General features: G+C 46.0%; 1 protein-coding gene across 1 annotated transcript; it reads left to right on the top strand.

The window, feature by feature from the left end:
* The first annotated feature begins 273 nt into the window (after nt 1-273).
* On the top strand, nt 274-26477 carry AHCY (adenosylhomocysteinase). The gene is made up of 10 exons (XM_040330385.1): nt 274-385; nt 9521-9711; nt 13761-13836; nt 14646-14798; nt 16783-16895; nt 17017-17224; nt 19287-19374; nt 20571-20688; nt 22283-22477; nt 26004-26477. Exons 1-10 carry the CDS (start codon nt 358-360, stop codon nt 26133-26135), a joined length of 1302 nt encoding a protein of 433 aa, XP_040186319.1. The 5' UTR covers nt 274-357; the 3' UTR covers nt 26136-26477.
* Nucleotides 26478-26847: the final 370 nt, after the last annotated feature.

The raw sequence follows: 26847 nt of genomic DNA, 5'->3' as shown, positions 1-26847 counted from the left end.
ACTACAGATGAACAATCATTAATCGGCACACACACACACACTCTCTGATCTCCTCGGCACCTTTGCCCACTGATAGGTGACGTCACCAGGCCTCAAGGTCCACAGCTCAGCCAATAGACGCCTCCACCACTGAGGGCCTGCCTGTCATTCCCTTATTCCCTGATTGGCTGGGTTTCTTGCCCATCAACGCGGCGACACGCCCCGGCCGGCGGTCAGATGGTCCTGTCCCCGCCCCTTACCTTACCTTATATGGCATAGAGCGGGTTATTCTTAAAGGGAACTGAGCAGCACGCCTCCTTTTCCTCTGCTGGCTCAGCGGCTCGTGGTGCTTCTTGGATCTCTCCGCCGATCATCATCATGTCTGACAAGCTGCCATACAAAGTTGGTAAGAACCGGCCCGGGCACCGAGCACGCTGTACCGGGGACGGCCCGGTCTATGCTGGAGATCCAGACGGAGGAGGGTTGTGGGGTGTAGAATGGGGGACAGCTGCACGATCTGTCACTGGCCTCTGCTCCAATCCAACTACAAGAACCAGCATGGCTGTCAGTGGGGGGCACAGACCAGCCAATCCGGACATTGTACTTATTGTGTGTATATAAGTGCAGTATGGGAGGGAGTGACGGCTCATCAGTGATCTGCATTAGAAGATGATAATTGGAATAGTGACCAGCAGATAATATTTGGATTGGATGATGGTTATCAGATAATAATTGGCTCCGGGGGATGGATGAGATTCTTCAGCTAATATTTGAATTGGGGGGGGGGGTCATCAGATAATTGGATCTGGGGAGGGGGGTGGTGAGATTCATCAGATAATTGGATCTGGGGAGGGGGGGTGGTGAGATTCATCAGATAATTGGATCTGGGGAGGGGGGGTGGTGAGATTCATCAGATAATTGGATCTGGGGAGGGGGGGTGGTGAGATTCATCAGATAATTGGATCTGGGGGGGGGGATTCATCAGATAATTGGATCTGGGGGGGGGGGGGATTCATCACATAATTAGATTGGGGGCGGGGTGTCGGAGAGATTTATCAGATAATTGGATCTGGGGGGGATTTATCAGATAATTGGATTGGGGGGGGGGGGGGGGGATTCGCCAGATAATTGGATCTGGGGGGGAGATTCATCACATAATTAGATTGGGCGGGGTGTCGGAGAGATTTATCAGATAATTGGATCGGGGGGGGGGGGGGATAGATTCATCAGATAATTGGGGGGGGGGGGGGGCTGAGATTCATCAGATCTGTTTTACTTGCCTGCTCTGTGCAATCGTTATGCACAGAGCAACCCCGATCCTCCTCTTCTGGGGTCCCCTGCCGCTTAGTAAGGCCCCTCCTCTTCATTGGGTACCCCAATGGAAAGCCACTTTCCCTGGGGGCACCTTAGTGGGCTGTGTGTATAGACACAGACGGTGGAACTCGACCCCCCCCCCCCATGTTGCCAGATTTGATTGACAGCAGTGGGGGCCACTTTCTCCTGTTGATATAAATCTGTCCAGTGGTGGGAGCTGCTGCGCTCGTGCACATCGCTGGCTTGGATGGGCTCGGGGGGGGAGGGGGAGCTGCAGCACCACCGAGGATTTGTTGCATTAAAGTGGTTGTATTGCCCACTTGGTCATTTTTTATCTACAGGTACGGTAAGCTTATAATAAAGCTTACCCAGGGCCGATCCGCTCTATAGGCTCATTATGCAAGCTGCTTAGGGCCCCGCAAAGCTGCGGGGGGCCCCCAAAATTACTAGAGGCCCTGCCTGGTGAGAAGTCATTTTCAGCCCCCTACCATGCTCCTCAGCTGGCTGCATGGGAGAAGAGTTAAGAAGGCAGCACCCCCCCCCCCCCCCCCCGCTTCTCAATTTTAAAATTTTAATGTGACATGTCATTTTGCTTAGGGCCCCAGGGAGGTCCGGATCGGCACTGAGCTTACCTGTAGGGAAAATGACTATCTCCTCCTAAACCTGTACGGTTTAGGAGATTTTAACCCTTCATGCAGCTGCCGATGTCACCGGCGCATGCTGCCGGCTCTTGCCGGAACAGGACTCCTGCAGGCGTGACATTGCGACTCTGGCCCCTCAAAGCCCGTGAGCCCACGAACCCGGAAAAAACACAAGGAGTATGTCGGCCCCCCTCGGCGGTGACCGGGCGAGCTGCAGGGGCTTGGTTCTAAGTATTTCATAATGTGCTAGTATGCAATGCACATTATGTTATTGTCTTGCAGGTTTTTTTTTTTTTGGTGGTTTACTACCACTTTTAGGCTGGGTTCACTGCGGGTTCGTGGGCTCCGGCGGGTTCCTGCATCGCACCCGACATGCATAGCAGATCACACTGCCATATGCCAACTGCTGGGGAGTGTCATACAATGTTAAAGCGGAGCTCCACCCTAAAGTGGAACCCCCGCTGATCGGATCCCTCCCCCCCTCCGGTGTCACATTTGACACCTTTCAGGGGGGAGGGGGGTGCAGATGCCTGTCTAAAGACAGGTATTTGCACCCACTTCCGGCCACTCTGCATGCAGGACGTCACCTCCTGCCCCCCCCGTTGTGTTCTGGGAACACTCGGCTCCCAGAGCACAGCGGGAGCCAATCAGCAGCGCGACTAGCGCATGCGCCGTAGGGAACCGGTCAGTGATGCCGGAGCGCTTCACTTCCTGGTTCCCTCACCGAGGATGGCGGGGGGGGCAGCAGAGTGATGAGCGATCGCTCGTCCTCTGCTGCGGACGGCGCTGGACTCCAGCACAGGTAAGTGTGCTGATATTAAAAGTCAGCAGCTGCAGTATTTGTACCTGCTGACTTTTAATAATTTTTTTTCAGCGGACATCCGCTTTAAGGACACCCCCCAGTTCAGCTTGCATATCACACTGCGAACTTACAGTTCGGACATGAATCGGATCACATAGGAGGGCTAACTGTCAGCGCAGATACAAAGTGCATGTATAGGTAGGGGTATGGTGATGATTAGTCCATTAGAAATAATAGTAACAGGCAGTTCAATGGTTAAAAATGCAGGTGATTTGGCTGTTCAATGGCGGCTGCTGTCCTCAGAGAGCTGACTGTGTGGTAAACAAGAGGGGTAGAGAAAGGAAGCGCCACCTAAGTGCAGTATTAAAGAGGTTCTTTTAATGACACATTGTACAAAACGCACTTACAAGAAGGTAAGGCTTCCTTTACCTTAGTGCAGTCCTCCTTCACTTACCTCATCCTTCCATTTTGCTTTTAAATGTCCTTATTTCTTCTGAGAAATCCTCACTTCCTGTTCTTCTGTCTGTAACTCCACACAGTAATGCGAGGCTTTCTCCCTGGTGTGGAGTGTCGTGCTCGCCCCCTCCCTTGGACTACAAGAGTCAGGACGCTCTCTACGTTGCAGATAAAGGAGCTGTGTGTTAGTGGGCGTCCTGACTCTTCTGTAGCCCAAGGGAGGGGGCGAGCACGACACTCCACACCAGGGAGAAAGCCTCACATTACTGTGTGGAGTTAGACAGAACAACAGGAAGTGAGGATTTCTCAGAAGAAATAAGGACATTTAAAAGCAAAAGGATGAAGTGAAGGAGGACTGCACTAAGGTAAAGGAAGCAATTTGGGGGGGGGGGGGGGGATTGTACCTTTACAACCCCTTTAGGGTTTTTGACCCACTTTAGCCACATGCTTAAAGGGTCACTAAAGGCAAACTTTGTTTAAAAAAACAAAACAAAAAAAAACATGTTATACTTACCTCCACTGTGCAGCTCGTTTTGCACAGAGTGTCCCCTAACCCTGTCTTCTGGGGTCCCTCGGCGGCTCCTCCTCGCAAAAGCTTTCCACCTTTATGCAAGCTCGCATGGTGGAAAGCTTTTGCGGGCGCGCTCCCGTGATACAGCGGCGGGCGTAGCCGCCGACTGTATCACCCGGCGTGCCGCGTCATCCACTGTGATTGACAGCAGCGCCAGCCAATAGCTGCGCTGCGATCAATCCGTCCAGCCTAGCCAATCAACGGGCAGGCTGGGAACCGAAGAGGATCACGTGGACGCGCGCGGGACTTTCGAGGGGTCAGGTAAGTAAAACGGGGGTTCGGGGGGGGGGGGGGGGGCGGTACCGTCGGATGTTTTTCACCTTAATGCATAGGATGCATTAAGGTGAAAAAACTATTATTATTATTATTCAGGATTTATATAGCGCCATCAGTTTGCGCAGCGCTTTACATCAGGGAAGACAGTACAGTCACAATACAAATCAATACAGGAGGGATCAGAGGGCCCTTTACAACCCCCTTAAGGCCCCTTTCACGCTGCGACTTGGGACTGCAATGTTGCATTACAAGTCGTATCCCATGATTTCCAATGAGTACCGTTCAGATCTGTGCGACTTCAAAGTAGTCCCTGCGCTACTTTGGCTCGACTTTGATGCGACTTGAGGTCCATAGGCCTCAAGATTACACAGGAATTGCTTCAAGTCGCCGCAGAAATCGTGGCGGTGCAGTTGCACAAGTGTGTAAGAGGCCTCAACGTCAACTCTTGGAGGTTTGAAAATTTGTGTGTGTGTGTGTGTGTGTGTGTGTGTGTGTGTGGTGTGTGTGTGTGTGTGTGTGTGTGTGTGTGTGTGTGTAGCATGGATATCTGTATTGACTTCATTCTGCCCATGACCCCTAGTAGTGAGTATATGGGTGTGCATATGTAACACTAATTACAAAGTGCTTTATGTATGATCCATGCTATGATTTATGTAATTGCCCAGCCATAGAGATGCTGATAGAGAGGGCAATCAATGAAAAAAAAATATATATATATTAATATTTTTAAATATATACATTTTTACTAAATTAATATTTTTAAATTATGAAATGCCTTTGTATTTGAAAATATGGCTGAAGAAGGGATATTATGATTTATTATACAATGATGGAAGATTCCATTCTGGGGCTGTAGAAGGAAGAGATCCAGGGCTGATCTTTGCTTTCTGCACAGACCCCCTCAGGGAAGGTGACAAGGCAGTGAGCCGCTCTGTAGTCTTCATGCTCCTGATGTAATCATGGCTGTGTTCTGCTTCATGTGGACTCCACGCTGCTGCTGCTAACTCGAGCTCTGCCCCCTAGAGGCTTCTGGGAGTTGTAGTGTTGTAGACAATCAGCTGGGTGCTGCTCTGTTGTGTCTGAAACTACACTTCCCAGCATGCTCCACACCCGGCAGCTTCTATGACTTGGCACGCTGTAACAGGATCTGGCAGCAGCACTAGAGCAGACCTGCGCTGAGCATTCCAGACTAACCTTTCTTACACAAGAGATTAGCTCGCGGCTGCCTGCTTTATGTAAGCTGTATTCTGGATTTAGGATAATTGGCTTACAGTTCTTGTTTTTTATAGAAATGTGTTATGGGTTATCACTGTTGGCCAAAAAAAGACTGCCTGTGCTTTTTAAGGAGTGCCAGTAGATCAAATCATTTTGCATTGCTATGGAATGATATTGAGTAATGTACCTGCTATTGCTGTAAGCCAGGGGTCCTCAAACTATGGCCCTCCAGTTCAGGAACTACAATTCCCATCATGCCTAGTCATGTCAGTTTTACAATGCCTCATGGGACTTCTAGTTCCGCAACAGCTAGAGGGCCGTAGTTTGAAGATCCTTGCTGTAAGCAGTTTTTGCCCTTCCAGCAGCCTGCCTGGAAAACTTATATCTGTCCTCCCTTTTGGACCTAAGCCAGGAGCGTTTTGCGAATGCTCGTGATTGGTGTGTATGTGGTTTTTTTTTTTTTTTTTTTGGTTTGTGGTGCTGTTTAGAAAAAAGGCACTGCATGCATTTTGCAGAAATTATCATTTTTGCCCGTGTTTGTTACACCCAAGAGGGCGTTGGGCTCCACTTACATCTGCAAATACACGAGAAACCAGCATCAAGCTTGCAATGTAATTAAATATTAATGGAACCTCATTGCTGTGAGGATTCAGCCGCCTCTCAGGCCATTGATGATGCACCATCAAGAGCGTGTGCTTGCATTCAAAACCCCACGCATGTGCGGGGTCTCTCACTTGCCTCAGTAGCCTCTGAGCTTAACACCGTGGCGAGAGGGGGGTATATGTTGTGCCTGCACATGACCGATGTTGGCATAGACTTTCTTCACATGGGTGTGAAACCGCCACATACAGATGCAGTTGGTGTCTAGTTCTGAACATCACCTAATTACTAGGGATGCACCGATGCATATCGGCCGAAAATAGCTGTTTTGGGGAAATGCCGAAACAACATAAATTGCAGATAATGACTAGTGGTGCAACGCGGTAAAAAACACACTGAAATTGTCTCCGCTCTGCTCGCACACAGCCCCGCCTGCTCCTAACCACGCTGTGATAGACAGAATACGGGTCTAATGCTGAGATGTGTTCTGTCTATCACAGCGTGGGGTTAGGAGGAGGCGGGGCTGTGTGCGAGCAGAGCGGAGACAATTTCAGCATACGGGTAGTGGGTTGCTTTCTTTTCTAGTAGAACATGTGTGCACTCATCCGTGCTGTGGCCACCAACTTCAGTAAGGGAATCAGGAAGTGAAGCCGCAAGGTTGGAGTAGGTAACAAACATGGCGTAGGTCACCGCAGTGATCTATGCCCAGAAGTGGGAGCAGATACCTGAATTGCGCAGGTATCTGTCCCCTCCTGTCCCCTGAAATGTGACATCAGAGTGGGGGCAATCCAAAAAGCCGAAGTTCCATTTTTTTTTTTGGGTGGAACTCCGCTTTAAATCTGCTGGGTGTGCTAATGCTGCACTCATATGTAGGCTGTTTGTCAGCCCCCCCCCCCCCCCCCCCCCCAATAACACACATAGGGCAGTCCCATCCTTTTGAATGAGCTGCCTTTAAAGGGTCACTAAAGGAGAAAAAATTTTTTTTGCTGAAATGACTGTTTACAGGGTATAGAGACATAAAAGTTAACTGATTCCTTTTAAAAATGATTAAATTCAATCCTATAATGTGCCTGCAGTTTCACTTTCGGTTTTAAACTGGATTCATGTTTCTGTGAAGTAAAGAGACCCACAGAAAAAAAAAAAAAAATCCAGGGCAGTGTTTTGTTTTTAAAATGAATCTGATTGGTTCTGAGGAGTTTTAGACACACAGTAATGACGGCTTAGACCACAGTGAAAAGCTCCCAGTACGATGGTTATAAGGAGCTAGACAACCAGGAAGTGTGGAGATCAGAGCAGAATTACAGCAACTTCAAAGCAAAAATGAACAATAAGGACATGAAACCAGTACTGCAGTAAGGTAAAAGAAAGTGATTTAGCTAAAAAAATTTTTTTTCCTTTAGTGACCCTTTAAAGGCAATGCGTGCAAAAAAAGAAGCTCCTGCACATATTTGAGCTTTGTGCCCTTTTTGTACTGCAATTGGCCCCATGAGCAAATGTGTGTGTGTGTATGCTGGCTGCAATTTAGGGCCATTAAGAATTTGCATTTGAAAGACCTCTGAGCAAATGGTGACCTAAAATATTGCACCACCATTTTATTCTCTAGGGTCTCTGCTAAAAAAGTATGTATGTATGTTCTTGGGCCCCTTTCACACTTGCCGGACAGTTCAGGTCCGCCTGTCGGTTTTTTCAGCAGACCCGTATGGCGGCTCCATGCTTCTATGGAGCGTTGGATGTCAGCTGACATCCAATCCGCTAAAATCAGACTGATGGCGTTATGATCGGGTGGGATCTGATGAAAATGGACATGCTGTCCTTTTTGTCCGATCTCTACATAGGAGACAGTGGCGCTCGACAAGCCCCTCCCCACTCAGCGGTGATCAACAGGGTGGGTCAGCTTGAGCAGAGAACTCTGCATAGAATCGGGGAAATTATTTGTTAAAGGGTGCAGGGAGGAGCTGCGATGCGAGGGAGATACGATGCGGGAAGGAGCTGCAACAGCTGTCGAGGGATACCCAGAAGAGGAGGATCAGGTCGCTGTACAGTGGAGGCAAGTATGACATGTTTTTTTAAATAACAAAGCCTTGCAATCAAGATCACCAGGGAAAGAATCTCGATTCTTAACGCTTAATCATGCAGCACTCTAATCTGTGTGTGTTTTCTCATTTGAAAACCACCACTGCACCTTGTCTTTGTATGACTTTCTGTAGTAAAGACCGGTCGTGCAGCTTTTGTAGCAAATTTGGTGTGACTAGAGCCTTACTTCCTGGTTTCCACGCCTAGGCAAATTATGTCATCCATCCCAAGAGTCTTCAGGAGGGTTTTTTTCTGCTGAGCACACCCCCTGCCTGCATGCCTGAGCTAAGGGCAGATGGTTTTCCAAGTAATAAATGCTACATGAATCATCTGCCCTTACTCAGGATGGCCACGAGTGTAAATGCTAGAGGGGTGTTTTTCAAAGTGATTCCTTGGCATAAGACGTGGGTGAGGTTTAGTTTACTTTGAATATTGAAAATCAATTAAAGCAGGGCTCCACCCAAAAGGGGAAGCTTTGCTTGTTTGCACCCTCCAATGCCACTTTGGAGGGGGAGGGTGGAGCAGGTACCTGATTTTTTTTTTTTGACAGGTACACACTCCCACTTCCTGGTAAGATCGCAGCACAGCGATCTTAACATGTCCCGCCTCTCCTGTACACTGTCCTGCCTATAACCAGTGTATTGGTAGAATGAAGATTTTGTACTCATCAATTTTACTGAATTGGATCTCGTACTTTTAATAATTTAATGTGTATTGTGTGCTTTATAAGCTGTGAACTTTGTGCTGTACACCCTAAAGCTCCATTCACACCTGAGCGTAGCGGTAACGTACACTCTGCTTTTTTTTTTTTCTCCCCCCCCCCCCCCCCCCCATGTGATCCTGCCTAGGGGCATCCTGTTCACTTGAATGAGCTTCCCTAGGCACAAGAAATGCCCCAAGCAGCAGCAGAACCTTGTTGGTCTTGGGGCATCAGCCATTTTTTTTTTTTTTTTTTTTACAGTGCCTATTTTGTTAAAGCGGAGTTCCAACCACAATTGGCATTTTTTTTTTTTTTTTTTAATAAATCTGGTCACTTACTATTTTACAATCCGCCGCCGATCCGCATAGATATTCAAAAAAGAGTTTATAAAAGTAGATCTACACCGTTGTCATTTTGCTTGTGGGCATTGTGAAGCCTACAAGCACTTACTTCCTGGAAGTCTTGGATGGGGAGTGATAATTGGGCAGCACACTGCATCCTGGGAAATGATGACACACATTTCCCAGGAGCATTAGAGGGAGATGATGTCAGAATCCTAGGTGGATTCAAAGGCAGATTTCGTGGGACCGCATAGCAACAGGCATTTCCAGATGAGTAAGAAAATTTTTTTTTTTTTTTGTAAGCTAGAGTTTAAAGCAAAAATTTTTTTTATGGAACCTCCGCTTTAAGAAGCAAAATCTGCTTAGTATGGCACCCAAATAGTGGCACTTCTGACACGCATGGCACAACCTGCATTTTTGTTTAGCTTATCGTGCATTTAGGAAACGCGCAGATGTGAATGCAACCTAAAACCTGCAGTTGTTTTGGTGTTGCTCATTGAGCAGCTACTGTTGTGGATCATGTCCAGTAAAATCTCTTTTTTTTTTTTCTAGCTGACATCACCCTGGCAGAATGGGGCAGGAAGGCCATCGACATTGCAGAAAACGAAATGCCTGGCCTGATGAAGATGAGGGAGATGTACTCGGAGAGCAAACCTCTGAAGGGGGCCCGGATTGCTGGTTGTCTGCACATGACTCTCCAGACAGCTGTGCTCATCGAGACCCTGACTGCAATGGGAGCCGAGGTACATACTGCTTATACAGTGCAATGAAGCGAGTTATTAACCACTTAAGGACCGCCTCCTGCACATATATGTCGGCAGAATGGCACAGCTGGGCACAAGCACGTCCTCTTAAGTGCCTAGCTGTGGGTCGCGGGCGCCCCCGACCCGGTCCGAAGCTCCGGGACCCGCAAACCCGATCGCCGCTGGAGTCCCGCGATCGGTCCCCGGAGCTGGAGAACGGGGAGAGCTGTGTGTAAACACAGCTTCCCTGTTCTTCACTGTGGCGCCGTCATTGATCGTGTGTTTCTTTTTATAGGGAAACGCAATCAATGACGTCACACCTACAGCCACACCCCCTACAGTTAGAAAGACAAATTAGGTCACACTTAACCCCTTCAGCGCCCCCTTGTGCTTAACTCCCAAACTGCAATTGTCATTTTCACAGTAAACAATGCATTTTTAATGAATTTTTTGCTGTGAAAATGCCAATGGTCCCAAAAATGTCAATTGTCAAGTGTCCGCCATAATGTCGCAGTCACGAAAAAAATCGCTGATGGCTGCCATTAGTAGTAAAAAAAAATGAATAAAAATGCAATAAAACTATCCCCTATTTTGTAAACGCTATACATTTTGTGCAAACCAATCGATAAACACTTATTTTTTTTTTTTTTTTTTTTACCAAAAATAGGTAGAATACGTATCGGCCTAAACTGAGAAACTTTTTTTTTTTTTTTAATGTTTTGGGGGATATTTATTATAGTAAAAAATATTGAATCTTTTTCAAAATTGTCGCTCGATTTTTGTTTATAGCGCAGAGGTGATCAAATACCACCAAAAGAAAGCTCTATTTGTGGGGAAAAAAAGACGCCAATTTTGTTTGGGAGCCACGTCGCACGACCGCACAATTGTCAGTTAAAGCAACGCAGTGCCGAATCGCAAAAACTGCCCAGGTCCTTTACCTGCCTAAAGGTCCGGGTCTTAAGTGGTTAAGGTCTCGGTACCAACGCCCTGGATTTACAGCTGAGCTCTGGGGAAAATGTATGGGCTCATTCACACTAGCTTAGCTGTCTTGAGAGTGATCTGTATTAGGATCACTCTTCAGAGAGCATTTGACGGGTATTGAGGCGTTCTGTTGCTCTTACCACCTACTTTAACCCCCCAAACTGTCATGCATTTGAGCATTCCCATGGCATGTATACACCCCCACGTGGCCACTGCCTGCGCTGCTAAGGGGGTAGCGGTTGGATGGACAGTAAAGGCATGGCATAACTGTGGGGTTTTATGCTCCTCTCCACTCCCACTGCTAGGTGTGAGTGAGCCTTTGGATTGGGGTTTCCAGCACACTGGAAGACAGGGTGGGTTTGATTTTAAAATCAAGCCGATTTTTAAATCGCAAGTAAAAAGGCTCAATTTAAATCATAATTTTTAAAGAGTAACTGTCATCTCTGTCCCGCAGACGCTCCTCCTCTGACCCGTAAATGGGAAAATAATTTGGCGCTGAAAAATATGTAACAGTAAATTATGGTTGCAAGCCAGAACTCAAGGTAAATTCATATAAAATCCCTCAAATAGAACCATAAAAGCAGTGCAGCGCAACCTAAATATAAACACTAATATAAAATGTCCATGAGAAGAAACGGTCCACAAGTGATTGTGAAAAGGCACAATGAAAATGACGGCATGCAATGTGGATCAAACGTGGCCAGAAATCCCTCCACCGCACACAGTGGCCTCTCACCTCACTGATTCGACTTATTTTAGGTCACATTGCATGTAACTCATTCCCAGTATAACTACTTAGAACATCCAATCGATCAGCATACCAAAGGTGTTGATCAAGGTCCTGAGCTTTGTCTCCAACACAAACATAAATGAAGACAATCTAGTGCTCTCTGTATAATGAGTGTTTAATTGTAAGATAAAACAAAAGCAAAACTACTTCCCAGTTGCAGTGGGAGGACATGTAGGCTTCGGCGACGTGTTTGCGGAGCATGCGCGCCTTCAGCCTCTGATGCAACCATATTGGAAGAGGGCTATATCAGGGTGCAGCTATGCTGATGTTGGGACATGTTCCGCCTGGGGGTGTGTTGTCCTATAACGGGTCAACACCCCAGGGTGGAGTATGTCCCAATGTCTGCATAGCTGTGCTTTCATATAGCCCTCTTCCAATATGGCTAAATCACGGCCTGAGGAAGAAGCGCATGCTCTTCAAATGTGTTGTCAAAGCCTACACATCCTCATGCTGCAACCAGGAAGTGATGTCGTCCTCGTCTTTCCAGTGAGTTCCACCGGCGCTGACTGCCTACCTACCCTGACAGATGACAGTGCCCCCCCAAACCTGGACTCTTCTCAGTGCACTTGCGACCATACATGCCTGATTAAAGTGGTGTTCTGCCAGATAAAAATATAAAAAGCCAGCAGCTACAAATACTGCAGCTGCTGGCTTTTATAATGGGACATAAATGGGAGAAAATTTATTTTCTCCCATTTATGCTCTGTGCATTGCCTGCACCCACTGGATTTTGGGCTATTTTATTCACCACTGAGGTACATCATCTGGAGCGGCGGTTCCTTCTTTTATAATGGGACACTTACCTGTCCTGGAGTCCAGCAATGTCGGCACCACAGCTGATGTCTCCATCAGCTGCCATTGACATTTTGGGTAAGGGAAACCGGCAGTGTAGCCTTTTGGCTTCACGCCGTGAACCCTACTGCACATGTATGAGACCCCGCTCCTCTCTCCTATTGGGCCGGTGGAGGAGGGGGGCCATGGCCCAGACTCCCGGAAGTGGGAAAGGATACCTGTCAAAGGTATCTGTAGCCCCCCCCCCCCCGAAAGGTGGCACAGGGGGGGGGTATGGGTAGTCTGAGCAGAAGTTTCACTTTTGGGTGGAACTCGGCTTTTAACATCTTGAGTAGTTCTGATTTACTTCAAATAAATTTGTACCATACAGCTACACTTGAGGCGCCTGTGCTTCTTCCCTTCACGGGACTACCTCAGTAAACTGCACTAATGGACTTTAATCTACTATGGAGTCTTTCATGAGCAACTAGGTAGGGGAGAGAGGGAGATTCCTCAGCCTTTGGACTTTGTGGTGGTAGAGGAAACTGAAGCAACACGAGATGGTTTTGAGAAAGTTGTCTAATTTCAAAACCGATTCCTGAAGTGCAGAGAGAACCAAATTCAGATATTGCTATTGAAACAGTATGGCAAACCTGTCCTTGAAAGTTTCCGACAATAGACTCCTCCAATGATTTTTTTTTTTTTTTTCTTTTTCTCAATGCTAAACTAAAATAATGACTTAAAGCAGGAGTTCACCGAAAAAAATTTTTTTAACCTTAGATTAATGCTCATTTTGTCAAGGGGAATCGGGTAGTTTTTTAAAAATCTAAGCAGTACTTACCGTTTTTTAGAGCAATCTTCTCCGCCGCTTCCGGGTATGGTCTTCGGGACTGGGCATTCCTATTTTGATTGACAGGCTTCTGACGGTCGCATACATCACGTCACGAGTAGCCAAAAGAAGCCGAACGTCGGTGCGGCTCTATACGGCGCCTGCGCACCGACGTTCGGCTACTTTCGGAAAATCGTGACGCGATGTATGTGACAGTCTTCTGACAGGCTTCCATCAAATAGGAACGCCCAGTCCCGCAGCCCATACCCGGAAGCGGCGGAGAAGATCGCTCTCTAAAAAGGTAAGTACTGCTTCATTTTTAAAAACTACACGATTCCCCTTGACAAAATGAGCATGAATCTAAGGGTAAAAATTAACTTTTCGGGTGAACCTCCACTTTAAACTTTGGACCTGTGCACTTTTGATTTTTCACCACTAGGTGTCGCCATTTCATAAGGCTAGGCATGAACCAGATTTCAGAATTCTGAGCAGTTTTTAAATGTTTAGACCGTGCAGAAAGCATGGCATTATGGGTCACTGTGCTGCTCTGTGTCTAGGGCTGATATGTCTTTCCATTGACTGAACTTTGCATACAGGTTGTCGGTCTCCGAATAATCGTGCACCTTACCTTCCCTGATCCTGTACAATAATTTTTTTTTTTTTTTTTTATTCTTCCAGGTACAGTGGTCAAGCTGCAATATCTTCTCCACCCAGGATCATGCTGCTGCAGCCATTGCCAAGACCGGGGTCCCAGGTAAGGCAGAGAAGATATTCTGTGAATCGAGGCTTATGGTTTGCAATTGCGCATAATCCTTCTAAAGCCTCGTACACACACGATCGGATTTTCTGACAACTGTGTTTTGTCAGATAATTGGACGGTTTGTGCGTTCCATCGGACAATTGTCGGTATTTCCGACAACAAATGTGTGCCGATTGGATCATCTGTACGGCGAAGAAAAAAAATCCAAACGTGCATGCTCCGAAACCAATGCTAACCATAGCTCAACATTGACAGAAGTTGCCCAAAGGGTGGCACTAAAGCTGAAAAACCACATAGTTTTGTGTATGTTGGCTGAAAACTTTCTGACGTCTGTATGCAAGTTCACGGCCAATGCCCTTTGCACAAAATTCCACGGATTTGTCCGATGGAAATCCGATTGTGTACGAGGCTTTAGGCTCCTTTTCACACGCGTGAGCCTTCTGTGACTTTGGACATCAGTCGCATGACAAGTCGTACCCCCTGATTCCCAATGATAACCATTCATATCTGCAACTTCAAGTCGCACCAACTTCAAAGTAGTCCCTGTACTACTTTTGGTCTGACTTTGATGCGAGTTGAGGCCCATAGACCTGAAGTTTAGTTATTGCTTCAAGTCGCAGAACTGTGAACGTCCCCTAAATGAGCGCATTTTAACATTCCCTACCCCCCCAGACACGAGGCATTTTTTCAAGCTCTGCCGTCAGACGGGGGGGGGAAACTTGCTTGATCCATTGTTAATTGCAGTTCTAATTTAATTATCTAGCAAAAGTGGAATTGTGTATAACCCAGCTGTTTCCATGCAGTGTACGCCTGGAAGGGGGAGACCGATGAAGAGTACATCTGGTGCATTGAGCAAACCATATATTTTTCCGATGGAAAACCACTGAACATGATCCTTGACGATGGAGGAGATCTCACAAACCTTGTTCACACCAAACATCCAGAGCTGCTGAAAGGTGATTAGACTGACAATCCATTTGCATTGATATGTTGCAGTTTATAATATTACCACTAGGTGGAAGTGTTGCACAGACTTTTTTTTCTGTTAAATACATGCTTAGGTGATGGCTTTTATTAGCTGATGAAATTACAATAAAATGTGTTCTGTTAACCAGGAAAGGCTATTATATTGGTTTTTACTATTCTCATGTAATATGACTTGATGGGTACAGTGCTGTAAAGGGTGTGAGAGATATATATATATATATATATATATATCTCTGAGCTCTAGGCAAAAATTAGACGATTAAAATGGTACTACGGAGAAAAATGGAGTGACTACCTAAAGTCTGTCATCCACATTTGTGTGTTTTTTTGTAATTGTTTTGAGATTCCAACACCTAGTTGAGGGCATGGGGTATTTGAATTTATTTATATTACCTTGGCACTGTTTTTGCACTCTTTATATTGAGCTGTATAATGGGGTAGACATACTGGGCCAGATTCTGGTAGACTTACCACGGGCGTATCAGATACACCGTCATAAGTCGGAATCCCCGCCGTCGCAACTTTAAGTGTATGCTCAAACTGAGATGCGCTTAAATGTTGCTAAGATATGGCCGGCATAAGTCTCCTACGCCGTCGTATCTTAACTGCATATTTACGCTGGCTGCTAGGGGCGTGTATGCTGATTTACACCTAGAATATGTAAATCGGCTAGATACGCCTATTCGCAAACGTACGCCCGGCCGTTGCAGTAAAGATACGCCGTTTACGTAAGGGGTTTTCAGGCGTAAAGATAAACCACCAAAAAGATGGCGCAGCCAATGTTGAGTATGGACGTCGAACCGCGTCATTTTTTTTATATTTTACGTCGTTTGCGTAACTCGTCTGTGAATGGGGCTGGCCATAATTTACGTTCACGTCGAAAGCATTGACTATTTGCCGACGTCATTTGGAGCATGCGCACTGGGATACGTCCACGAACGGCGCATGCGTCCGACCGAAACGTCATTTACGTGGGGTCACACTTAATATACATAAAACACGCCCACAGCTTCAACATTTGAATTAGGCGGGCTTACGCCGGCCCTAATACGCTACGCTGCTGTAACTTCGGTGGCAAAATCTTTGAGAATACCATACTCGCCTCTCAAAGTTACGGCGGCGTAGCGGAGATACGCTGCGCCCGCCTAAAGGTATGTGAATCTAGCCCCTTGTATGCATACTTGACCCCCTTCACACCAAGGGTAAAAAATAAATAATCTTTATGCCTAAGCCCCATTTCGCTAACTTTGACGTGTTGGTAAAACCGTACACATCATAGCAACTACTAAAGGTGCAACGGATCAAAAAACTCACTGGATCGTTGATTGGATCATTTTTCGGCTCCGCAAATAAAAAATAAACTCCCCCACTGTAATATCCACCTTTGCCCCCACTCACTGTAATATATCCACCATTGCCCCCACTCATCGCTGTAATATCCAGTCCAACATTGCCAAAACTCGCTGTAATTTTGACACGCTCTTGCAGAATAGAAGCCGGCTAGAAGATCCACGAGCAGTTGAGGGAGGGGTGATGACGTCAGCGCGCGCACCTAGTCAGCTGCTGGGTGTACCAAGATGGGCGACCTATCCAGAGCTAGGCCGAAGCTGCAGCCTTTCCTAAGGCTGAGGCAGCGGATCGCGTTGTGTGGCGATCCGAACAGGTTGACCCGTTCGGATCACAGATCGGTCACGATCCGTTGCACCACTTGCAACTACTCTGTGCATCCAGGTGGATTATACCTTGTTTGTTTTTTTGTTTTTGTTTTTTTAGTTAGAAGAAAAACACACCGATATAAAAATGTATTTAGTATTTTATATACTTGTTTCACATAATAATAAAAAAAAAATCTCAGCTATCAGACTGCAGCCCACCATAACTCTACAGACCTGCCAGCCTTTTGTCACCCTCTATGACCTTGACCTATCTCTTGATGCTTTCTCTTTCCTGTAGGAATTAAGGGAATCTCTGAAGAGACGACCACAGGCGTGCACAACCTTTACAAAATGAAAGCTGATGGGACCTTAAAAGTACCCGCCATCAATGTCAATGACTCTGTGACAAAGGTAGGTTCATGCCTTCTCTTTGCCTGATTTATTAAAGGCTGAATTGGTGCGTGATTGGTTGTGGTGAAGACTTCACTTGTTGCCATTGTTGATGCATTCTTTTTAAAAATTACGTTTTCAGAGCAAATTTGATAACCTGTACGGTTGCCGAGAGTCTCTGATTGATGGCATTAAGCGAGCCACTGATGTGATGATTGCAGGGAAGGTCGCGGTGGTTGCCGGGTATGGTGATGTTGGAAAAGGTTGTGCTCAGGCTTTAAGAGCCTTTGGTGCTCGTGTCATCGTCACCGAGATAGACCCCATCAATGCTCTGCAGGCAGCCATGGAAGGTGAGGACCATACAACACGCCAACTTTAAATTCTGAATGGTTTAATAATGTTATGTACAGAATCTAAAATCCATGCAATCCAACCTGATGGAACACCTTTGGGATGAATTGGAGACTGCTAGCCAGGCCTTCTCTACATCAGTGTCTGACCTCACAAATGCGATTTCTGGAAGAATGGTCAAACATTCCCATAGACACACTCCTAAACCTTGTGGACAGCCTTCCCAGAGTTGAAGCTGCTTTAGCTACAAAGGGTGGGCCAACTCAATATTTAACTAGGCTAATACTGGGATGCCATTAAAGTGATTGTAAGGCTTCGTCTTTAAATTATTAAAAAAAAATTGTGTCATACTTGCCTTCACTGTGCAGTTTGTTTTGCACAGAGTGGCCCCAATTCTCGACTTCTGGGGTCCCTCAGCGGCTCCTCCCCTGCATTGTATACCCCCCCCCCAGGAGAAGTGTGCATTCAGCATCCATAGATGACAAATGCAGAACTTGGCCCACGTCATTGGATTTGATTGATGGCAGCAGGAGCCAGTGGCTGTGCTGCCTTTAATCTATTGAATCAAGGGCAGAGGAAGAGTGTCTCTGCCGTGGGAAATTCCGGGGGTGGGGGCTGGTGTTCTGCCCGATGTGGACCCTTTTACTGCGCAGGCGTGGCGCTGAGTGTCCGAAAATAGCCAAACATGTAGAGCTGAGTCGGCTCTACACGGTGCAATGACTATCACATATCCCGCACGCAAGGGACAGGGGTGATTTTAACACGTGCACGTCTTAGCGGGGCGTGTTGGCCATCTGAGTTAAATGTGCAAATCCGCCCATCAACAAGCCCCGCTAAGACGTGTACTTTATTGTTAAAATCGCTTCCGCCCCTTGCAGAGTAGCACTAGCATCGGGAGCGTGCGGCACATGTGATACTCATTGCGCATGCGCCGTGTAGAGCTGTCTCTCAGCTCTACGTGTTCGGCTATTTTTGGAGGCTCGTTGAGGTTCGTACTGCGAAGGCGCGGCGCTTAGGGTCCTAATCCGCCGGGGGAACATTTTCGTCAGGATACCGGCCGCTAGTTAGTGTGTGTGTGTGTGTGTGTGTGTGTGTGTATAGATATATCTATCTAGGTTTACAGCCCCTTAAAGTTCTGTGTGGGCATCCCAATGCATGAATCTTGCAGGTATGTTGGGTGTAGCATTTTTAAGACTAGAGTAGTTTGGTAAAGCCCAGAATACTGCCTTTTGTAAAGGCTGTCAATGGGTATTTCTGAGGAATCGGTCAACCTGAATCTTGCAAAGGAAACTTAAATGATGTGAAACAAAACACAGATGGTGCAGATCCACGTACATCAGCGCATTATTGCGTCGGGCGTAGCGTATCTAAGATACACTACGCCGCAACTTTTTTTTTTTTTTTTTTTTTTTTTTAAATCCTCAATGAATTTGCGGTGTAAGGGCGCAGAATTCAAATGGATGTGATGGGGGCGTGTTTTATGTAAATACGTTGTGACCGGATGTAAACAACGCTTTTTTTATTTATTTTTTTTGAACGGCGTCCGTGGGGGTATCCCAGTGCGCATGCTCGAAATTAAACCGGAACAAGCCAATGCTTACGACGGTGACGTCATTCTACGCAAGTCCCTATTCGCGAACGACTTGCGCAAACAACATAAAAAATTTAAAATGCGAGGCGGGAACGACGGCCATACTTAACATTGAGTACGCCACCATATAGCAGGGGTAACTATACTCTGGAAAAAGCCGAATGCAAACGACGTAAAAAAAAGTGCCGGACGTACGTTCGTGGATTGCCGTAACTAGCTAATTTGCATACTCGACGCGGAAATTGACGGAAACGCCACCTAGAAAAAATGCACCTGAGATCCGACGGAGTACTAAGACGTAAGCCTGTCGGATCAATCCGAGATGCAGTCGTATCTTGTTTTGTAGATGCAAAATTTGAAATTACGCGGCGTATCAAGATATACGCCGGCGTAATTCTTTTGTGGATCTGCCCCTATGTCAGCAGGGTTCTACTTGTCATCTCAAAGACTAAACTTTTTTTATTTTGCAGGTTATGAGGTCACAACAATGGATGAAGCTTGCAAAGAAGGGAACATTTTTGTCACCACAACAGGGTGCACCGACATTGTAGAGGGCAGGTAAGAAACCGCAAAGACTTGCGTTTTTAAAAGCAAGCTCTGGTGTAAATGACGCCAGTAAAAAAACAAATATTTAAGGTGCATGACACTTGTACACCAAAATTACTGTGACGGTGCACTGCTCATGTGATCTCAGGAGTATATAGCTTCTTGGTTGGGCAGCATTGGCTTTTGCAACAGGAAGATCTTGCTACCGGAAGATGGGATTCACAAAAATGTGCACTCCACCCCCCCCCCCCCCCAATACCAGAGGTGTGCTGGGTGCACCTGGGTGCACATTTAGACCCCTATCACACTGGAGCAGTGCGCTAGCAGGACAGCAAGTCCTGCTAGCGGCATCGTTGGTGCGGTGTGTATACCGCTCCTGCCCATTAAAATCAATGGGCACCATGGCTATAATTAACCTGTTCTCGGCCGACTAGCACCGTGAAATTGACAGTAAAGCACCACTAAAAATAGCAGTGCTTTCCTGCCGCCCCAGTGTGAAAAGGTGTTGTAAACACGCGCATGCGGACATACAACCTGCAACCATTGCATGCTAGCTCAGTGTGAAATGCTTACCTTGGACCGGCGCACTGTTGACAGGGCCAACATCTTTCCTGGAGTTACTTCAGGGTTCGCGGGCTCAGACGCTGTGATTGGCTTGAGCCAAGATGACGTGACATCACGGGCACTGAAGAAACTGCACAAGTGGGCTGTTGCATGCGCCAATGGCGGCAGCGTCCTAAACGGTACAAGCTTGCCTGTAGGTACTTTTTTTAAGTACGGGTTTAATTGAAATAATAAAAGGATTAAGGGAACAGAGGAAGGAGAAGGGTACACTACATCACGGAGGTGTGGATGAGGAGTCTGTCACTTGTGGCCCATGTTGGAAAATCAGAGTATCGGAACATGGACCAAGAGGTTCAGGTGAGAGGACTTGTCTTCCAGTCCTGACTCCTTTGCCAAGAGTCCAAGGTCTCATTATAAGAATCAAGATGTATGGCCCATTTTCCCCCCTAGTGTAGGTAAATCTGACTTCCAGACATGTGCCAAACAGCCCCAGCTTGGAGGTGGGGTTATTTCTTGACTATTTTGCTGCTGCGTTGTGATCCTTGCACACTGTCTTTGTAGTCCTTTGCAACCCCTCCACTCCCCCCCCCCCCCCCCCCCCCAATTGTACACAACTTGGCTAACCTCTTTTTTTTGCCCCTCAGGCACTTAGAACAGATGAAGGATGATTCCATTGTTTGCAACATTGGCCACTTTGATTGTGAACTCGACGTGAAGTGGTTGAATGACAACGCTGCTAAGAAAGTGAACATCAAGCCACAGGTAAACCATAGCCATGTATTAATGCTGTAGCCTTAGAGCCTTGAACTGTATTTCAATGTGGGCCGCATCAGCATTATGATTGCCCTCAAAAGGGCCGGTTGTATCTGTAAAGATTAGATGTTCAGCGTATTTCTCCCCCTCCCTTACATTGGATGTTAAAAACCACCCCACCATCAGAAGATGAGTCCCCGCCCCCCCCCCCCTCTCCCTTACATCACAGTGCACCTACCTTTCCTTATGCTGCTGGGGAAAAAGCTGGATGTATTGCTTAAAAGCAGAAAGTACAGGGTCATGAGGACTGGAGCTGCAGGAGAGGTATGAGGGCCAGATTCAGCCTGCGGGCCTTGTGTTTGACACCTGTGCCTAGAGTTATTAAATCCATGGTATAGGCACATGCAGTAATCGCATGTGTAAGTACCACATTTGGCCACTAGATTGCGCTAAGGATTATATAAATTTTCTATAATACTTGGCTCCATCTAATGGGCAATTTATGGTTTGCAATTGTAGAGTGTGTGTGTATGCACTTTCCCAGGGTGAATGACCATGCAAACTAATGTAAATCAATTTTTTTTTTTTTTAATGTGCACCTGTTTGTTGCCCACCGGTAACACTAAAGACCTTAACCTCTTGCCTACTGGGCACTTTTACCCCTTCATGACAATTTTTAGCACGGTCAGTTGAATGACAATTGCGTGGTCATGCAACACTGTACCCAAACAATTCTCAATTCCTTCACACAAATAGATCCCCCCCCCCCCAAGCTTCATTGAAGAAGCTGAAGTTGGAAGCTTGCTAGCATGCACAGCTGCACCAGATTTTGCAGTCTTGGGAAATCAACCCCAGTGTGTTCTTAATTGAGACAAGTATTCACTATAGAGGAATGTGCTCTGTTCATGTCTGAGGTTTACAACCACTTCTATTGCAAGTACCTAGTCGCCCTATATCAGGGGTTCCCAACCAGTGGCCTGCGTAGCCCTCTGATGTGGCCTGGGATAGAATACTGTTATTAAAGGTCAGTTTATTACTAAAATCAGTGTATATTTAGGCATATCTGTTCTGCAGTGGTTACTGGGCTGCATTCAAACTAACCCGCTAATGCAGAGCAGCACACCTGTGGGTTGCCTGCACTGAGCCATAGACTTCTGTTACCTGCGAGTTTGGTGAGCTTTCTGAAATTTCACCAAACCTGCAGAATATAATGGTCTATTGCAAAGTGCAGAAAAGCCAAAAAATACATTGCGTTGCACCTGTGGTGCGGGTAAACCACAGCACATCAGTGTGAAAGCAGCCATGGGCCCTTTTCACACGGTCAGTCCGACCCAATTGAACCCTCCAGTCACCTCCAAAGAGTGGCAGATGTAAACGGACTTGTGTCCTACCTCCAATCCAGCTGTGTCCGTGTCTGCTTTGCATATGCAGAGCAGACATGTGACCAGTTACTAAGCCGCTTAAGTGGCCCTCGCGCTTCAAAAGGTTGGGCCCCCCTGCCCTATATAGTTTAGGCTGGGTGTGGAGCGGCTTGTGTTGATTTCCTCTTTACAAATTAAAGTGGATCTGAAGAGGTTTATAATGAATTCTTTGCTTTCTACAGGTGGACCGGTACCTCCTGAAAAATGGACGCCACATTATCTTACTCGCTGAAGGTCGTCTAGTAAATTTGGGATGTGCGATGGGTCACCCTAGCTTCGTCATGAGCAATTCCTTCACTAACCAGGTCATGGCGCAGATTGAACTGTGGACCAACACTGACAAATATCCTGTAGGGGTGTACTTCCTGCCCAAAAAGGTAGGTGCCAAAGAGGTCAATGTCCATAGCGGGAACTTGGAAATCTGCAGAAAGCCTAGTTGTCTTCGTTTTGAGAATTGTTAAGGACTTCAAATAGTGCTGTTCTGTATACTTGGGTACAGTCAGTGCCGATCCTGACCTCCCTGGGGCCCTAAGCAAAATGACATGGGGGGGAGGGGGGGGGCGCGCTGCCGACGGTGACATGTCATATTAAAGAAGCGGGGGGTGCTGACTTCTTACCTCTTCTCCCATGCAGCCAATGATTTGAGAAGCGGTTGAGGGGCTGAAAATGACTTCATACCAGGCGGGGCCTCTAGTAATTTAGGGGGCCCTAAGCGGCTTGCATAGTGAGCCTATAGGGCAGATCGGCCCTGGATACAGGTTCCCATCATGCCCCAACACGCCTGCAATTTTGCTCTCCACCTGCTCTGAGACGTACAATACATTTCAGCTAGACTTAGACCAGGCAGTTATTACAATTTGTTGCCAGAGGTTACAGCATATAATTGCCACTTACTGACTGCTGGAGGTTACAGCACACATTACGGCTCACTGATTAGTTGCTAGAGGTTACAGCACATGGATTTCTTCTTGGTTGCTAGAGATTACTGTACAGAAATACTGCTCACTGATTGGTTACTAGCGGTTACAGCACATCTCTTAACTGCAGAGGGACATGCCCCTTTATTTACACATATAACAGTTATTCACATGTAAACACAGGGTCTGCAGGTGAGTCCTCTGTACACAGTAGGGCAGAGCTGGGCAGCATCAGTAGCAGCACTTCACACTGAGATATCAGGACACGGCAAAGGACTAAAACTATAAGGGACAAGGGAATTTAAACTGGGATAGTTGGCAAGCATGAGGAAGCTGCTTTGGGCCCCTCAGCAGTCACAGGGCCCATGGCAGCTGCCCCCTTTTGCCCTGCCTTAAAGATGGCCCTGGCTACATAGTATAGTAAATTTACAGGTGATTTTTGTGTAGTTGTGTTGCAAGCATAACTGATCTGAATTAGATTGTGTGGTAAGATTAGGTCAGCACTTGATGTAAGAACACCTTTAGCCAAAAACTGACACCTCATTAGTGGTACAAAGGTACCTTGCCTGAATGCCTAAGGTGTGATAATGGTTGTAAAACCTACGAGGTGATACAACATGGTGGTTTCAATTATTTTTGAATTACACCGCAGACTTGGAATGATCACGTGTCGCTGTTCCCACCAGGGAGCCTATAACTGCCTTGCAGGACCTTCTAATGGGGCATGCCTTGACAATTAGTGGCCAGCTTGTAAATTTTCTAACGCCAAAGGCAGCGGCACTTTAGTCTGGCAAGTGTCAGCTTTTGCTTCAATATTTGCTATGGCCAATGGGGAATTTTAATATTTCAACCTCCTATTTTTATAGCCTCTTAATTTCTGACTCCCCACTAACTTTTTACGTGGCCTCTTTGTGTTGCCGCCGTAGGAAGGCGAAGCAATGACTAGGAAAGTTGTCTTGTGCAAAAGCAGCAGGATCTGGAGGTTTAAAGAAAAATAGGAAATGGCCTGAATCATTGCTTAAGAAATATTCTACAACCGTTTTTTATTGATCTAAACAAGAACACATAAAGGCAACCTAATCGTGTGTTAAAATGAAAGGGAATCAAATTGGAGAACAGGTTGTGGTGGAAATTGTTGTCGTCAACATTGTCCCCCCATGCAGTGCCTATAGCACACATGTAATGCATGTTGCATTAAAGCCCATAGCCACTTAATTGCTAACACCCTACTAGCTTTTGAAATAGCCTTTGTGTTGCTGCCAAGCAGTCTAGAGGGCTTTGAATGGTCTTGCTCAACAGCAGCTGAATCTGGCGGTTTCAAAGAAAAATTGAAAATTGCGTGAATTGTTGCTTGGGAAGTGTAATGCAATCTTTTGTAATGGTCTAAATGAGCACATAAAGGCGACATAATCATGTGTTGTATAAATGAAAGGTGGGGGGGGGGGGGGACCTTGAAAATGGAGCAAGAGCGGTCTGCTGCAGTGCATTCAGTGGATGTGTGTTAACTGCTTGCCGACCAGCCGCCATACAGCGGCGCCTCGGCTCCCCTGCGCGAGAGCCTGTAGCTATACGTCGGCGCGATCGCTGGTTACAGAGCGGGGACCGGGAGCTGTGTGTGTAAACGCACAGCTCCCAGTCCTGTCAGGGAGAGAAATGCTGATCTTCTGTTCATACAATGTATGAACAGAAGATCAGTCCTTTCCCCATGTCAGGCCACCCCCCCCCCCCTACAGTTAGAACACACCCAGGGAACATACTTGACCCCTTCCCTAGTGTTAACCCCTTCACTGCCAGTGGCATTTTTATAGTAATCCAATGCATTTTTATAGCACTGATCGCTATAAAAATGTGTCAAGTGTCTGCCATAATGTCGCAGTCCCGAAAAAAATCTCTGATCGCCGCCATTACTAGTAAAAAAAAAGAGATTTTTTTTTTTATAAAAATTCCATTTAAATATCCCCTATTTGTAAACGCTATAACTTTTGCGCAAACAATCAAAATGCCTATTGCGATCTTTTTCGCTAAAAATGTAGAAGAATACGTATCGGCCTAAACTGAGGAAAGAAAATGTTTTATATATTTTTGGGGGATATTTATTATAGCACAATTTTTTTTTTATATATATATATATATATATATATATATATATATATATATATATATATATATATATATATATATATATATATATATATATATATATATATATATATATATATATATATATATATATATATATATATATATATATATATAATTATTTCAAAATTGTCACTCTATTTTTGTTTATAGCGCAAAAACTAAAAACCGCAGAGGTGATCAAATGCCACCAAAACTTTGTGGGGGGGAAAAGACGCCAATTTTATTTGGGAGTCACGTCGCACAATTGTCGGTTAAAGCGACGCAGTGCCGAATCGCAAAAAGTGCTCTGGTCTTTGACCAGCAATACAGTCCGGGGGTTAAGTTGTTAAAGTGATATTAAAGAGGGAGTAAACCCTCTTTAAAAAGACAACCTGCAAGACAAAGGCAGAATGAGCTAGTATGGATTGCATTGGGGCTCAGGTAAGTATTGGGAGGCGCTGCTGCACACAGGCTTATAAGATTGGCTGGGAACTAGAAATGTTAGCTTGGGGGGGGGGGGGGGGGGGGAAATAGTGTATGGATACATAAATGTGCGGAAATTGTAATTGTGGATAGGACAAGCTATAGCACTATCAGGGCTCCTTATAATTGTTTTAACATAATTAAGGGGGGGGGATGACAACTATTGCTGTATTAACTCATGCAGCATTGATTCCAGTCCCACTACATGTATTGGATAGCTTGTTCAGGAATTGGTAATGGGGGGGATTCTATTAAATGGGACCAAATGAATATGCACAGCTGGCTACGTTGCTGAAATTGCACACCATTGGCTTGGAAACGTGGGGCACTTGATGGGTTGTGTTATTTTGTATCTCCTAATCGATTTTGTTACTTTTTGCAGCTTGATGAAGCAGTGGCAGCTGCCCATCTCGATAAACTTGGAGTGAAACTGACTAAGCTTTCCGACAAGCAAGCCAAGTACCTCGGCCTAGACAAAGAGGGACCCTTCAAACCTGAACACTACCGATATTAAGAACCAACTACAAAGAGCCAAAGATGACCTAGCGGAGAGATCGGTCCACCATCCATGTGCTTTTCCCCATGATCCCAAACGGTTTACCTCTGCAACCCTGATCAGGAAACCTTGTGGTTCTATAGTCTCCTAGCGAGCACACCTTGTTGTGTTTCAAAGACTGTACCGCAAAATGTGCCTGTTTTTTGTACCTGGATGTGAGAAAGTTACATGCGAATCCTTAATACTGTTTTATTGCTTTCTTGTATGAAGAAAACAATTTACTTTTCGGATGCCGGTCTTGGCTTTGTGGATGTGTCATGAAAGCACTTGAGATGTATAAAAACGCCTTTGTTTATTATAGTGCCTTGGTTTTTGTGTCATATTTAGGATGTTGATGGTCCATTGCTGGTTTTTGGTAGAGAAGTACAATACAGCCTCCCTTTTTCTTTACAGTGGAGAAGTCAACCTTGTAAGTAATCCTCCTTTTTCATACATCCTCTGATAACACACCTGAGGGGATCTTCCATCCCGCAAAGGAGTCGGGGAAACTACATTTCTATAGATATATATATAATTTTTTTAAGTCCAGTTTACGCCATTTGTAGCTTGGGTGCAATCCCAACCTCATGGAGGTTCATATCGGAAGTTTGGGTGCAATCCTAACTTCATGGAGATTGGGGGTGTGTGATTGAAATAAATAAATTTTATATATATTTATTTATATATATAT

The sequence above is a fragment of the Rana temporaria genome, chromosome 12 (genome assembly GCF_905171775.1).
Source record: "Rana temporaria chromosome 12, aRanTem1.1, whole genome shotgun sequence".
NCBI classification, from domain to species: domain Eukaryota; kingdom Metazoa; phylum Chordata; class Amphibia; order Anura; family Ranidae; genus Rana; species Rana temporaria.
Note: the sequence above shows the minus strand (reverse complement) of the source record. Positions and strands in the feature narration are given on the sequence as shown.

What these genes read in the sequence shown, in the direction of transcription:
- AHCY (XM_040330385.1), top strand. Translation starts at nt 358, where the DNA reads ATGTCTGACAAGCTGCCATACAAAGTTG. An exon ending in CAAGCTGCCATACAAAGTTG is followed by an intron (nt 386 to 9,520) that starts GTAAGAACCGGC and finishes TTTTTTTTCTAG; the next exon opens with CTGACATCACCCTGGCAGAA. An exon ending in TGTACTTCCTGCCCAAAAAG is followed by an intron (nt 22,478 to 26,003) that starts GTAGGTGCCAAA and finishes TACTTTTTGCAG; the next exon opens with CTTGATGAAGCAGTGGCAGC.